Raw genomic sequence first — 14,369 nt, 5'->3', positions numbered from 1 at the left:
GCCCTCCTTAATACCCATCACCCACCCTCCTATCCCTCCCACCCCCCATCAACTCTCAGTTTGTTCTGTTTTTAAGAGTCTCTTATGCTTTGGCTCTCTCCCACTCTAACCTCTTTTTTTTTTTTTTCCTTCCCCTCTCCCATGGGTTTCTGTTAAGTTTCTCAGGATCCACATAAGATCTTTTTCACATTTTCTAGATCTTTGATTTCCCACTCCTTTTGTATAGCTTCAAGTTCATCTTTTGTTTATTTATTATTTATTTATTTATTTATTTATTTATTTATTTTATTATATGAAATTTATTGTCAAATTAGTTCCCATACAACACCCAGTGCTCATCCCAAAAGATGCCCTCTTCAATGCCCATCACCTACCCTCCCCTCCCTCCCACCCCCCATCAACCCTCAGTTTGTTCTCAGTATCTTTTGCTTCTTTAAGTGTAGTTGGTTTTTAGTCTATGTGATGATTCTAGTATATAATTCTTTGTTAATCTGTTTCTGTTTTTCTTATATCTGCTCATTCAAATAAATGGAGTTTTGTCCTGGTTATATTGGGCTGTGTACCTAAAAAATGTTGAAAATTTTGAAATCTCTGTACATTTTGGATATACAGGTACTTTCCTCTAAAGAGAAATGAGTTGCTTATGCTAGGCTTCTGAGCGTGAAACCAGTCCATGATTGCCACATCCAAGGACTGAAGTTCCCTGCAAGATACAGACAATTCCAGTGTAATATTTAACTCTGTTAACTTTCTCTATATGTGTTCATATATGTTCTTCCATGCATGCTCATTAATCTTTTTGGTCCTATTTTTCCTAAAATTTTGGCCTGGTAGTTTAGTATCATTGCTGGGGGAAAAAAAAATCACGTATGTCTCATTTTAAATAGTACAATGAGCCAGACCTGTTTATGGTCTCCTTTGTTTCTTTAAGAAAGGAGCTACTTTTTTTTATATCAAATTTATTGTCAAATTGGTTTCCATACAACACCCCGTACTCATCCCAAAAGGTGCCCTCCTCAAAGGAGCTACTTTTAAAGGGACGGTGGATGGGGCGCCTGGGTGGCTCAGTCAGTTAAGCTTCCAACTTTGGCTCAGGTCAGATCTCATGGTCTGTGAGTTCAAGCCCCTCGTTGAGCTCTGTGCTGACAGCTCAGAGCCTGGAGCCTGCTTCACATTCTGTGTCTCCCTCTCTCTCTGACCCTCCCCCGTTCATGCTCTGTCTCTCTCTGTCTCAAAAATAAATAAATGTTAAAAAAAATTTTTTTTGAAGGGAAGGTGGAAGTTGAAATAAGAATGTAATTGCAAAATAAATAAACTTATTTTTAAAAGTCTTAAGGAAAAGAGGGCGCGGTGGCGCGGGCCTGTAGTCCCAGCTACTCGGGAGGCTGAGGCAGGAGGATTGCTTGAGCACAGGAGTTCTGGGCTGTAGCGCGCTATGCCCATCGGGTGTCCGCACTAAGTTCGGCATCAATATAGTGACTTCCTGGGAGCGGGGGACCACCAGGTTGCCTAAGGATGGGTGAACTGGCCCAGGTCGGAAAAGCCATAAAGAAAAGAATTAAATTAGACTACATAAAGACTCAGAAAAAAAGACTTAGGAAAAAGTCATAAAGAAATACAAATATCTAAAAGAGGAAAAAAGTGCAACAGGTATGACAAAAAGCTAAATTTTTTTAATGTTTATTTTTGAGAGAGAGACAGAGCGTGAGCAGGGGAGGAGCAGAGAGAGAGAGGGAGACACAGAATCTGAAGCAGGCTCTAGGCTCTGAGCTGTCAGCACAGAGCCCAACACAGGGCTCAAACCCACGAACTGTGAGATCATGACATGAGCCAAAGTTGGACGCTTAACCAACTGAGCCACGGAGGCGTCCCAAAAACTATTTTCTTAATATCAAAAAGATCTCACAAATTGATAACCAAAAGGAAAACCACCAAGGCTAAAATAGGCTTCTCACAGAAAAAAACTACACACACACACACATACACATCGAATTAATAGATGAAAAGATATTCAACATCACCCATAATTAAGACTATGCAAATTAAAACGAGTTTTTCCACCTACCAGATTGTTGAATTTAGCTAATCAGAAAGTCTAAAAGTTGACAAGAATTCTTTCTTTCTTTCTTTCTTTCTTTCTTTCTTTCTTTCTTTCTTTCATTTTTCAGAGAGAGAGAGAGTGCATGAGGGAAGGGGCAGAGAGAGAGGGGGACAGGGGATCTGAAGCAGCTCTGTGCTGACAAAAGTGACCTTGATGTGGGTCTTGAACTCAGAAACTGTGAGATCGTGACCTGAGCTGAAGTCAGATGTTTAACCAACTGAGCCCCCCAAGTGTCCCTATTTTGTTTTCTTTCTATGTAACTACTATGTAACTATGTAATCCAGATAGAATGTGTGTGTATGTATGTGTTTGTGTGTGTGTGTGTGTGTGTGTGTGTGTGTGTGTGTGTTTCATTTTTGTTTTCTTTTCATTGCTGCTGTTTAAAGAAGTGGTTCCTTTCAAGTAGTCAGCTTTTTACTAATGAAGTTAGTTATTCTTTCTTTCTGATCTCCTTTGATTGGACTTAGATCCTTGCATGATGTTCAGCTCTTCCCAGATATACTTGGTATAGTTACTTTAAGAATCATGGGCACCTGGGTGGCTCAGTTGGTTAAACATCTGACTTTGGCTCAGGTCATGATCTTGTGGCTCATGAGTTTGAGCCCCACATTGGGCTCTGTGCTGATAGCTTGAAGCCTGGAGTCGGCTTCACATTCTGTGTCTCCCTCTCTCTCTGCCCCTTCCCTGCTCGTACTCATTCTCTCTCTTTCTCTCAGCCATAAACATTAAAAAAAAAAAAAAAGAATCAGAATTCCGGGGAGCCTGGGTGGCTCAGTCAGTTGAGCCTCTGACTTCAGCTCAGGCCATGATCTCATGGTTAAGAGTTCGAGCCCTCCTTTGGGCCCTGTGTTCTCAGTACAGAGCCTGCTTTGGATCCTCTGTGTCCCCTCTCTGCCACTCTCCAACTTGTGCTTTCCCTCTCTCTCAAAAATAAATAAACATTAAAAAAAAAAAAAAGAAGGGTGCTGGGTGGCCAGGTGGCCCTAGGTAGCTGATTCAGTTAAGCACTGGACTCTTGTTTTCAGCTTAGGTCATAATCTCATCGTTCATGAGTTCAAGCCCTACATCGGACTCTGTGCTGACAGTTTGGAGCTGGCTTGGCATTCTCTCTCTCCTTCCCTCTCTCTCTGCCCCTCCTCTCTTTCCCTCTCTTGAAATAAATAAATAAACTTAAAAAAAAGCAATTTCTTATTTAAAAAAGGAATCAGATTTCCAATTCATGTTTTGAATAAAAATGAGGCATGTGGTTATAATTCTAGAACTCAAGTACCCTCGTGGTCAGGCTGTAGGATTTAGAAATGTTACAAAGAAGAAAAGGTCTTGTCATACCCACCATAGAAATTCATATTTTATGTGGTTTTTACAGTGACCAAATAAGATAGTCTGATTCTCTATAACTACACCATACATAATATTTAAGTTTTCTGATCATGTCTGATTTCTGGATTGATGGGGGAGAAAAAAGAATAAAATGTCTAGTGCTTGTGCTATCACTTCATCTTGGGGAAAAAATTGCCCAGTAGCATCATTCTAGAATAAATCTCAAAGTGTGTTTATACTTTGTTAATTTCTAGGTGAAAAAATATTTCTATCTCTTTATGGAGCTGCCATAGACATGAATATAAGGCTGGACAGGAATTCCTTGATCATTGAGAAAACCTACATATCTCTGGCCAGTCAGCGAACTGTAACTATTCACAACCGCAGTAACATCATTGCCCATTTCCAGTGGAAGATATTTGCTACCCAGGAAGAGGAAGACAGAGAAAAGTATAGGTTTGTAAGAAAAACACCTATATGCTATAATTTGGGGGACCTCAAAGTTCAGTTATTATGAAAAATCAGTGACTTTTGTGGTAAGTTTTTAACCACCTCAAACAAGGTCAGCTTTTTATAGCTTGGTTCCAGTGTATGATGCTCCTTTTTTCATTTAAAGAAAAGAATTTAAAAACTTGAATTTCACTTAAAGAATTTCATTTAAAGAGCTATGTGGAACACAGTATTGCCCATCCTCAGTTCATCTTAACCTGGCTTTAATTTATTAGTAGCTAAACTCCTGGATTTTAAAGACCAAATATATCAGGGGCACCTGGGTATCTCAGTAGGTTAAGCATCCAGCTCTTGGCTATGGCTCAAGTCAGGATCTCACAGTTATGTGGATTTGATCCCAGACAGTTGGGCTCTGTGCTCACAGCATGGAGCCTTCTTGGAATTCTTTCTCCCTCTCTCTGTCTCTCTCAAAATAAATAAACTTTAAAAGAAAAATGAAGACCGAATATATCATTTTTTCACTGTTCTTTCAAAACTAACCTACAGGTCTGTATTTTGTCTCATAACCCTAATCAGATTGGTCAGATTTCATAGTTTCTAAAAATAACCTCTTTTGGATTGGGATCAATGTGGAATTTTTTTTCGGTGAAAAAATATTTCCAGAAAACAAAGAATTAGGAAAAAGAAAGGCTTGGATAAAATGACTTTTATATTCTCAGTTTTAGTAGCATTGCTCAATCCTTGCTAACCATATAATTTAATAATGATTCCTTGTTGGTATCTTTAATCTTCTACTTTTTAAAATGATACTTCAGGCAGTGGAGAAAATTAATGAAATGGAAAACCAAACTCTTTTAACTAATCTCATCACTGTTCAATTTTGAGTATTTCTTTTTACCAAGTCTGTCCTTGCCTCTTTTAAAGTCCAATTTCATTTTTATCTCCTTCCACCCTCCCTGAATTAACACTTTTGCTGCTTTCATTGGAATTTATTTCAGCCTTTTTTATTTGCCTCTCCATTTTCATTAAAGATTAGCCCTGGGAAGCTTCAAAGCTTTGTTTAAAACCAAGTTAGTATGTGATAAAAATAAAAGTCTTGGGTCCATGGAAACCAGGCAGAAATCCCCCAGTGTGCTGTCCCTAATTGAATCAGAAGGAGCTGTGACAATGGCAGGACACAGTGGACCAGAAGCTTTATCATTCAGACAATGAGCTTTAATCACTGGATTACCACTGTGCCATCTTTAAAAAGTGAGAAAAGAAAAGGCTTTCCTGCTTAAAAACTTCAGTTTGCCTCATACCATAGAAATGCCAGTAGTTCAAAAGGCAAGAGAAAATTGCTCATCCACTGCTTCATTTGTCCTGATTCCTTCGTTCACGAGTGTACCAACAATGAGAATGGTCCAAGCATGTTTAAAGATAAAATAGGAGAGCAGGTACAAACACAGAGATGCCAGTAAACCGTGTTTCAATATCCTGCTTGTCCTGTGGGCATAATCTTTTTGGGAGGATGGGTACACACTATCAGAAGGAAAGCCAGCTTCAGCTTCAACTATGTGTGTTTGACTATATGTATAAGACATGATTGGTGCCATGCCAATGTCCAAAAAGTGTTTAAGGAAGTTAATTTAAATAGTTAAACTTAAGAAAAAAAATTCAAACCAGTTATTGTCAGAGATGCCAGGAATAGAGAATTTCAACTATACATGGATGGACATTTCTTTCTTTTTTCCCCTCTACTTTACCTCCCCTGATACTCATGCCCCTATTTCTTTCCTATTATTCTGAGGCTTATTTTTCCTTTTCTCTTGTGTTGTCTTTCTTTTATTATCTCTCTCGGTCTATTATTTCCTATAGTATTTTTTTTGTAACAAAGGAATAACATGGAAGAGCATTTCCATAACCATGGTTGGAAGCCTCCTTTCATCATCTAAGACTATGCCCCTCCATTAAATAATGAACTTGAAAAGTGGTTTCAAATGACTAAATAAGAATACTTCCATTTTCACTTTGGGAGTCATGGCAGCCCAACTCATGTTTCTCCAAACTGGATTGGTTGATCTAAGTGAAGAGTTTATTGAGTATGCTGCTCCTTACCTTCTCCCTCCCCCCTCTCCTAGGGCCAGATGGCTAGGGCAAGAGGTAAAATAGAGGGGAAACAAAGCCATTTATGCCCAATTGCTTATTTGACCAGAGTGTCTTTTCTATTTTATGCCTGTCTTGTGCCTTGATATGTCCCCAAATCTGCCACAACTTTCATTTTTAATGTACTTTTAAAAATCAAAGTTCATGTTGTTAGTTATGAATTTTTGTTCTGGACATAACTAGCCATGGAGTGCTCATCCTCTTGAAAAGCAAGGCAAACACCATTAGTTCGGTCCTCAACTTGGAACAGAGAGGATCTATTCTAAATGGGCTCATGCATATACTTTGAGAGACTACAGTTTCCTTTTGTAGTTCCCCAAGGACCTAAGATTTAATACGTCAGTGTAGATTTCTAGGTGAGACTCAAGAATCTGCCTGCTGCTCTCTAGTTGTAATATGGCTTAAAGCTGGTCCTAAGGCATTCATCTTACAGGGGCTGAAAGTTGCTCACTGTTAGGTTGAGAATGCTAATTGCTTTAATGGATACCCTCAAGACTATTCTAGCCATTGCGGTTTCTGTCCTCCAGCATCTTAATGATGTGGCCTGAGTCAAGACTTGAGATCTCGAATTTCAGCCTTAATGAGGAGTAGGAAATCGTATTCCTTTTTGGCTGTTTATTATTTCCATTCTAAGAAGGATGACTTCCTCTTTACCTACCAAAACATATTGGTACCAACTTCGTGACACGTGTCCATATTTGAGGACCTTGGGCTAATCCTAGGCTCTAGACTCTGACAATGAAGATGTCACTCCCCCTAGGAAGAAGTTCTGGGATTTGTTTCGTTTTTCTTTTTTTTTTAACCTTCAGAATCAGATATGTGGAACTTTAAAAAGTTTTCCTTTGGGTCTTCATGTTTGTTGATGTTTTTTCTGGGACTTGCAGAGAAATTAATCTCTTCAGAAATGGAGGATTCATTCCTCTCTCCTTGCCTCCTCCTCCTTGTCCTGAGAGATTATAAAACATCCTACAAGATTCTTTTATACTCATTATAATCACAGTTTATTCTATTCAGAGGCTTGGCATCGGCTTTTGAGGATTTTTGCTCCCCATTTCTCCATGATGGTCATGGCCATTGTTTTAATAGCATTTGGCTATAATTCTAGATTTGTTCTATACAAGAACTTCAAGAATCCTCGATGGAACCCCCACAAAGTTGTCAGCATGGATTTTTTTCCACACCATTCAGGTGTAGGAAGTGATGTGTTTCTCTAGATAGATCAGTTTTAATTGAACTTTGAACCTGCCCTGTGGCTAGTAATAAATTTAATCTTTCTTGTATTTGAGGGGCGCTTCTCTTCTGTAGGGTTTTACAAGAATCTGAAGACTTGAGGGGCGCCTGGGTGGCGCAGTCGGTTGAGCGTCCGACTTCAGCCAGGTCACGATCTCGCGGTCCGTGAGTTCGAGCCCCGCGTCGGGCTCTGGGCTGATGGCTCGGAGCCTGGAGCCTGTTTCCGGTTCTGTGTCTCCCTCTCTCTCTGCCCCTCCCCCATTCGTGCTCTGTCTCTCTCTGTCCCAAAAATAAAAAAAATAAAAAAAAAATAAAAAATAAAAAAAAAAAAAAAGAATCTGAAGACTTGAATGGTACTTGGTAAACAGGAAGGGAGATCTCTAGTCTTCAGTTTATAATAGTCATCACAGAGTTGCCTGGTGTCCAGGGTCACATGGTACATTTGAAGATGGATGGCTTCATATTTTCCATGCCAAATGTGTGGATATGGGAGTATTTCTCTCTTGAAGCCCAAGGCTCTTAGTTTTTAATCTCCTCAGCACCCAGTTACTATCTTTTGAGGGTGCTGCAAAGGAGCAGGGTCTGTAGCACCTCAACATGAGGGAACATTACTGGTTCAATGCAACTGTACCTGAGACACAATTCTTCCCCATTCACTATAGTCTATAGGCTGGACTGTATTTGATGCCTGAAGGTGGCTAGGTCTCTGATAAGAGGTTTCCTCACTGTAAAGCAGAACCCCCTCTGAATGTAGGAGACTATGAATACCAGCAGGACAAGATGGCCAGACAATAGACTGAGGTATAGAGAATCACTTGTTGGAGTCAACCCAGCTCAAGGTGTTGCACGTTCCCTTCTTAGACTCTCAGCCATGGCTCCAGTTCTCTAATCAGAGGGCACAGAGGGAGACATACAGTATATCATGACCCCCTTTGCATTATGTGGTTGTTAGTGATTCACGAATGCCAACAGTGTGGGAGAAGAGCTTTTGGGAATTTTTGTTTTGTTCTGTTTTGTTTTCTGTTGTAAGGTTTGAGGTAATCATTCTCATCAGTTCATGCAGAATTTTCATCCTCGATCCATACAAGACATTTCATCCCCACACTGCACTCCCAATAACCCAATAACCTAAAGAAATGTAATGTTTATGATTCCCATTATTTTTTTAACCAGTCCTTCAGTCTCTCACATCAAATTTACCCACATCTGTTGGTAGTGTGGCTAGCACTTTGATGAACATCTTTCTGCCTATGTCGTTGTTTTTATCCATGATTGTTTCTTCAGGGTGTATCCTAAAGGTAGGTATCAAAAATTTCACTCACAGGAATAAGTGGTTTCCCTTCTTTCTGTGGACTGAGGTCTCTTTAATTTGTCTCAGCAGTGTACAAGGTCTGCTGCTCTGGTTACCCTGGACGCTGCTTTCAAGCTAGCAATGAAAAGGAAGCCTGTGCATCCTCTGATGCTTTCTTCCTCAGGACCAGAACACATTGAACCCATTTCTTTGACCTCTTTATGTTCTGTGACCAAAGGACCCTGAATGCTAAAGTTATAAAAAAGAGCTATTTGACATTGCTGAACATAACGGTTTGCATGAAGTCATTTAGAAAATAGTTGGGGCTGGGACAGGGATTTGGTGACTCAGGGTTCTTACTGAGCACTCACTTAACTAAATAAGTTGTCTCTCACCATTGATAATACCAGTAAAATGCTGGAAAATAGTCATACATCCTGGGAGGAGATAGAATTCAGTCTTCTAAGTGCAGGTGAAGTAACAGATACTAGGAGTACTGTGAGCACAGCTCTGGTGAGGGTAGTGAGGAGAGGATTGGGAAAGGCTGCTTTTCTGACTTACCACAATGGATGTTAAGAGCTAGAAGGAGAGAAAAGAGGAGCTCACTTTAGGTGTGGTTTGAGCATTTTAAAAGCTTTACAGCTTGGTAATTGCCTATGGTTGACCCAGGGAGAAAACTGGTATTTATTGAGTACCTGCTGTGTCCTAGGAACTGCACCAGGTCCTTATTCATGTTGAATTGTCAACACATCTTTATGATGGAGGAGCTTCTATTATTTCTGTTTTTTAGGTGAAGGCACTGAGGCTTCAATAACCCCCAAAGTCATAGAGCTAGTAAATGGTAGTAGAATCAGTAACCAAGACTGGTTCTTGCTGGTTCCAGATTCTTTTCTCTAGGGGACTAACAGCTGAGAAAGCATCAGAGCTAAGCAGGGGCTCCTGGGTGGCTCAGGTCATGACTTCATAGTTTTGTTAGTTCAAGCCCGGTGTCAGGCTCTGCACCGGCATCATGGAGTCTACTTGGGATTCTCTCTCTTTCTCTCCCCCACTCACGCTGTTTCTGTCTCTGTCAAAATAAATAACTAAACTTAAAAAAAAAATCTAAGCAAGTTTAAAAAGAAACAAAATTGTTTTTCAAGTGTAAGAGGTAGGGTAAATGTTAAATATTTAAAAAACAGCCTGGGAGGGGTGCATCGGTGGTGCAGTTGGTTAAGCGTCGGACTTTGATCTTGGCTGAGGTCATGATCTCACAGTTTGTGAGTTCAAGCCCTGCATCGGGCTCTGTGCTAATGGTGCGAGGCCTGCTTGGGATTCTGTCTCTCCCTCTCTCTGCCTCTCCCACTCTTGTGCTCTGTCTCTCTCAAAATAAATAAATAAACTTTAAAAAAAAAGAAGCCTGAGAAACATAATTACCTGAAAGAAAATATTTGTCTAAATATACATAAGGGCTCAGGAGTAAGTAAATGGGCATGAGTGGAACAGGAAACCTGGGAGGGCTTGTCAAATGAAGTGACTAACCGATGAACAAACTGATGCTCTTAAGAGGTTAAAGTCCAAAGTCACCCAGCTGGTATGTTACAGACTTAGGGCAAGGAGGGACTACCTCAGGGTGATGGGCAAGACCATTTCCAGCAGGACGGACTGGAGGGGAGGCCTTTACAATGTTCTTCATGGGAGTATCAAAATGAATCTCATGTTTCCTCTATTTTTTTTAGGGTCTGTGATGATCTGAGCAAAGAGGAAAAGAATGAGACTGATGAGTTTCTTGAAGAGTGCGTTATTGATCCTTCACTCCGAGAACGTCTTTCCATTTTGTCCCACACCTTTGAGAATCAGAGGAAGCTGGTTCAGGAAGACAGCATGCTCTTCTTGAGTAACATTTTCACTATTGAGCCACTGGTGAGCACATAAATAAAATCTGACTGTACAGGAGACATAAATGGGGGTACAGAGTTTATTTTGATAAAAGTACTCACTCTAGAATTGATATAGTGAGTTCTGAGACCATGAAGATTTCAGTTGAAAGCTTCATGTCATTATGAGACAATGAATAAAGGCTGACAGTAAGAATGCTCACGGGTCACATTTATAGGTCATACTTTCTATGCACCAATCACTGTGTTAAACATCTCATATGTGTTACTCAGTTTATCTCTTTTGTATATATGTTATCTTATTACAATCTTATAATCAGTTCTGCATTCTACAGATGAGGAAATTAAGACTTAGAAAAATTCGACAGCTTGCTCAAAGCCAAATAGTGTATGTATTTAGAAATTTATCCCTGATCAGCATAACTCTGGGTTTCTCAACATTTGGGGCTAGATAGTTCTTTGTCCTGTACATTGTAGGATGTTTCATAGCATCCCTGACATTCACCCACCAGATGCTAATTGTGACAGCCCAAACTGTCTCCGGCCATTGTCAAACGTCTTCCTGGTAGGCAAAATCATTTGGGTTGAGAACTGCTTTGTCCTTAATTTACTCGATAAATACTTAACTAACTGTATGTTCTGTCCTAGGCATTGTGTGTGTATAAGGCATGAATGAGCAAAACAGACATAGTCCTCGATCTCACTGGTGAGGGCTGGGCCAGACTTAGAACAGGGTCGGTCATTTTCCACAGACCCAACTCCTAACCACATTCTCTACTGCTTCAAAATGAAAGTAGCTCAAATCTTCTGTATTCACTATGTACTAGGCACTGTGCATGACTTTACACTTAGCAAGCAGAGTGATGTGAGGATAAAGACAGCAATAGACATTGAGAAAGCCCAAAGCTAATTGGAGCTGCTGGATTATTACTACTCCAACCAGCTGGAAAGAAGACATGGGCACATGGACACATTAGAATACAAAATCACTTATGGGAAATGCCACTGACTTGTGGAGACCTGTTTTCCTTATATCTGTGCTTCCAAATTATTATTAAAGGATAGAAGATAGAAAAGGGATTCCACAGCTAAATAAGTTTCAGTAACAGGGCATTCAATATTGTTTGCAGATTTCTTTGCTGTAAGATTTCTAAGTCTTTTTTTTTTTAAACGTTTATTTATTTTTGAGACAGAGAGAGATAGAGCATGAACAGGGGAGGGGCAGAGAGAGAGGGAAACACAGAATCGAAAGCAGGCTCCAGGCTCTGAGCCATCAGCCCAGAGCCCGATGCGGGGCTCGAACTCACGACCGCGAGATCGACCTCAACTGAAGTCGGACGCTTAGCCGACTGAGCCACCCAGGCGCCCCTCTAAGTCTTTAATATGATAATTTGCACTGTAACTCTCCAAGAGAGAGTCTTCTCCTTGGAGACATGCTTTGGGACTGTTGTTTTGCAGGACCTGCTGCATGAATCTCTGATGAAGACAGTCAATACACTAGTTCAGAGGTTGAAGCCAAATTAGAGAAGGTTTCATGGGAGCAGAGCCTTGAACGGGGTCTTACAGGACAGGACTTTTGAAAAACAAAATGGGGGATGTGTATGGCTTGGATAATTCAAGTCTCCATGAATGGATTCGTTTGCTTAAAGTGAAGAGTTCATGTGGGATAATAAGGTTGGTGATAAGGCTTGAGGCTAAACCTTCTCTCACCTCAGAAGACTGGGCTCATCTGAGCAAAGGGATCTTCAGATATGATGTGCTAGACCAGCAAGAGGGTAAAACAAGATGAACATAAAGTCTTAGAAGAACAGGACTGGTCCCTATGATGATAGGTCAAGCCTGAAGATATTAAAGAGATAAGGAAGGCGTTATAAGTTCAAGTAAGCGTGGGCTGAGCTGAGCTGAGCAGAGGCAGGGAAGAGCAATCAGTCATGGTAATCTTAGACATACCAGTAAGGTCCAGAGTACAGACAGTTCAAGATTCTTCCCAGCTTATACTGGAGATCCAGGCTGATGACTGCTCTCCTGTTGTCATAGCTTTTTGGGAATGAATGGCTCTGGGATGGCAAGCATTGGTGGTCAGGAGGAGGTGGGAGGTCCACAGGTGAGTTTTGTACATTTTCAATTCAGAAAGTAGAAAGAGTAGGGGTACCTCAGATTTCCTTCTCTTCACATGCTCTTCTCTAACCTGAAGCTTCTTAGGGAGATTGTGGAGATACATGTGTGTTAAAATATGACATTTAATGATTGCTTTTAACTTTAAATAGGAACTGAATTGGGCATTATTATCACAAGGCATCTTTTCACCATTAAGAAAAAAAATTTTTAAGTAATGATATGCAGAAATGTTACCTTTTAAATAAATGAGACTAGTTTTGTTTATATCATGTGAAAAAAATTACTAGAAATGGGAAGAGAATAATATTCACTTAGTGGTGTTTATGGCATCTGTAATGATTTTGTTCTTTCTGTACACTATTCACTTTTCTTCTCATGATAGCATTAATTAGCTGGTTCTTGAAATTTTTTGCAAAATGAAAATGAAGGCATGAGATTTTCCTAGTGTCTTCCTAAAGTTATTCTGGTTAAAAAAGCAGAATTCATTGTCAGTAATAGTGAATATTTTATTGATGTTAAATGTCCTTTTTCCCCCTCCTTCTAGATCCTGATTGCTTTGTAGAAATCCAGTTCTTGGAAATGTAATATAATCTTACCTTGTAAATTAATTTAAAGGTATTTGTTAGGGAAAATTTTGCCATTTAATTAGCTTCTTGACCCATCTGAGAGCTATGCGTGTTTTCTGCTGTTGAGACTTTGGTTTTTTGATACAAGTAAATACATGCTACAGGAGTTTGGGATGAGAGAGTTGGGAAATGATTTATTGAAGAGATGAGACCTGAACTGAATTTTGGAAGAAGCATAAGATTTAAGTAAGTGGAAAGGAAGAAGTAGAATATTTCCAGTTGGAGAAATTGTGAAAATAAAGTATTAAATAATGATGAATGGAGCAGTTTTGCCAGAGCAGGCAGTCATTGGAAGGATGGGAAGGAGAATAAAGGAAGTCTGGGCTGCCTGGCCAACCTGTTGAACTGTAGCCTACAGGCTATTGCTTCCCACAGTGTGTTTCTGCCATCACTGGATTTGAGGGGAGGTAATGTGTGTTCCTTGCAAAAAGGAAGTTCTTTGGTCATATATGTTTGAGAGATACTAGTTCAAGAGAAAATAATTCTCCAAGGGGTAGAGTGCAAGTGGTACTTTCCCATAAGTACAGACCTCTTCTCCCACACAGCGTGCTGAGCATATCTGAGATTCATTGTGGGGTTTGGAGCAGAAGTATGATGTGTACCAAGTGTTTTAGAAATGTTATCATGGTAGCCACATATGGCTCAAATTGGAGGGTGGTGTAGGTCAGGCAGGGGAAATGTCCTAGTGCAGGAAGTACCAGGGAGACTGAACATCTCTGCAGGCAAGTTCAGGGTGATGTGTGAAGGTCATGTTGACCTAGATGACTGGCCTGCTGATGGTAAGAAAGCAAAGGAAATGGCAGGTGTGAGAGATGTTCAAAAGAAAGACATTAAAGTGCTTTTGATTGGTTGTTGAGATTGGGACATGGTGAGGAATCATGTGTCTCCTCAGATCTTAAGTAGAGTGGCTGGGACAAGTATGATGTCCTTGCTGGAAATTAGCAGATCAGGAGTGCTGGGTTTAATGCCTGGCTTTGCCAATAGCAATTGTGACCTTAAACAAGCCATTTGATCTCTCTGGGCTTTGGTTGCCTTGTACACAAAATAAGGATTTTGAGGTAGGACGCTTAGATCTTTTTTGACTCAAGTTTTGATTCTCCAATTTGGAACAAACTCTGAGCTCCTTAAGGTCAAGGAGTGCCTTATCCTTATCTGTGCCCCAGGTCTACCACAGTACCAATAGAAGGAGGGAGGGAGGAAGGGAGGAAAGGAGG

General features: G+C 40.3%; 1 protein-coding gene across 4 annotated transcripts in view; it reads left to right on the top strand.

Moving 5' to 3' along the window:
* HYDIN (HYDIN axonemal central pair apparatus protein) overlaps window positions 1–14,369 on the top strand; it is a 378,288-nt gene that overhangs the window by 102,012 nt on the left and 261,907 nt on the right. For all 4 annotated transcript variants that reach the window (XM_032591379.1, XM_030298918.1, XM_032591380.1 and 1 more), the window contains exons 8-9: window positions 3,676–3,877; window positions 10,253–10,436. In XM_032591379.1, the coding sequence (XP_032447270.1) occupies window positions 3,676–3,877; window positions 10,253–10,436 (386 nt within the window). The remainder of the gene's footprint in view (window positions 1–3,675; window positions 3,878–10,252; window positions 10,437–14,369) is intronic.

Source organism: Lynx canadensis, chromosome E2 (genome assembly GCF_007474595.2).
Source record: "Lynx canadensis isolate LIC74 chromosome E2, mLynCan4.pri.v2, whole genome shotgun sequence".
NCBI lineage: Eukaryota > Metazoa > Chordata > Mammalia > Carnivora > Felidae > Lynx > Lynx canadensis.
This window is presented reverse-complemented; position numbering and strand designations above follow the sequence as displayed.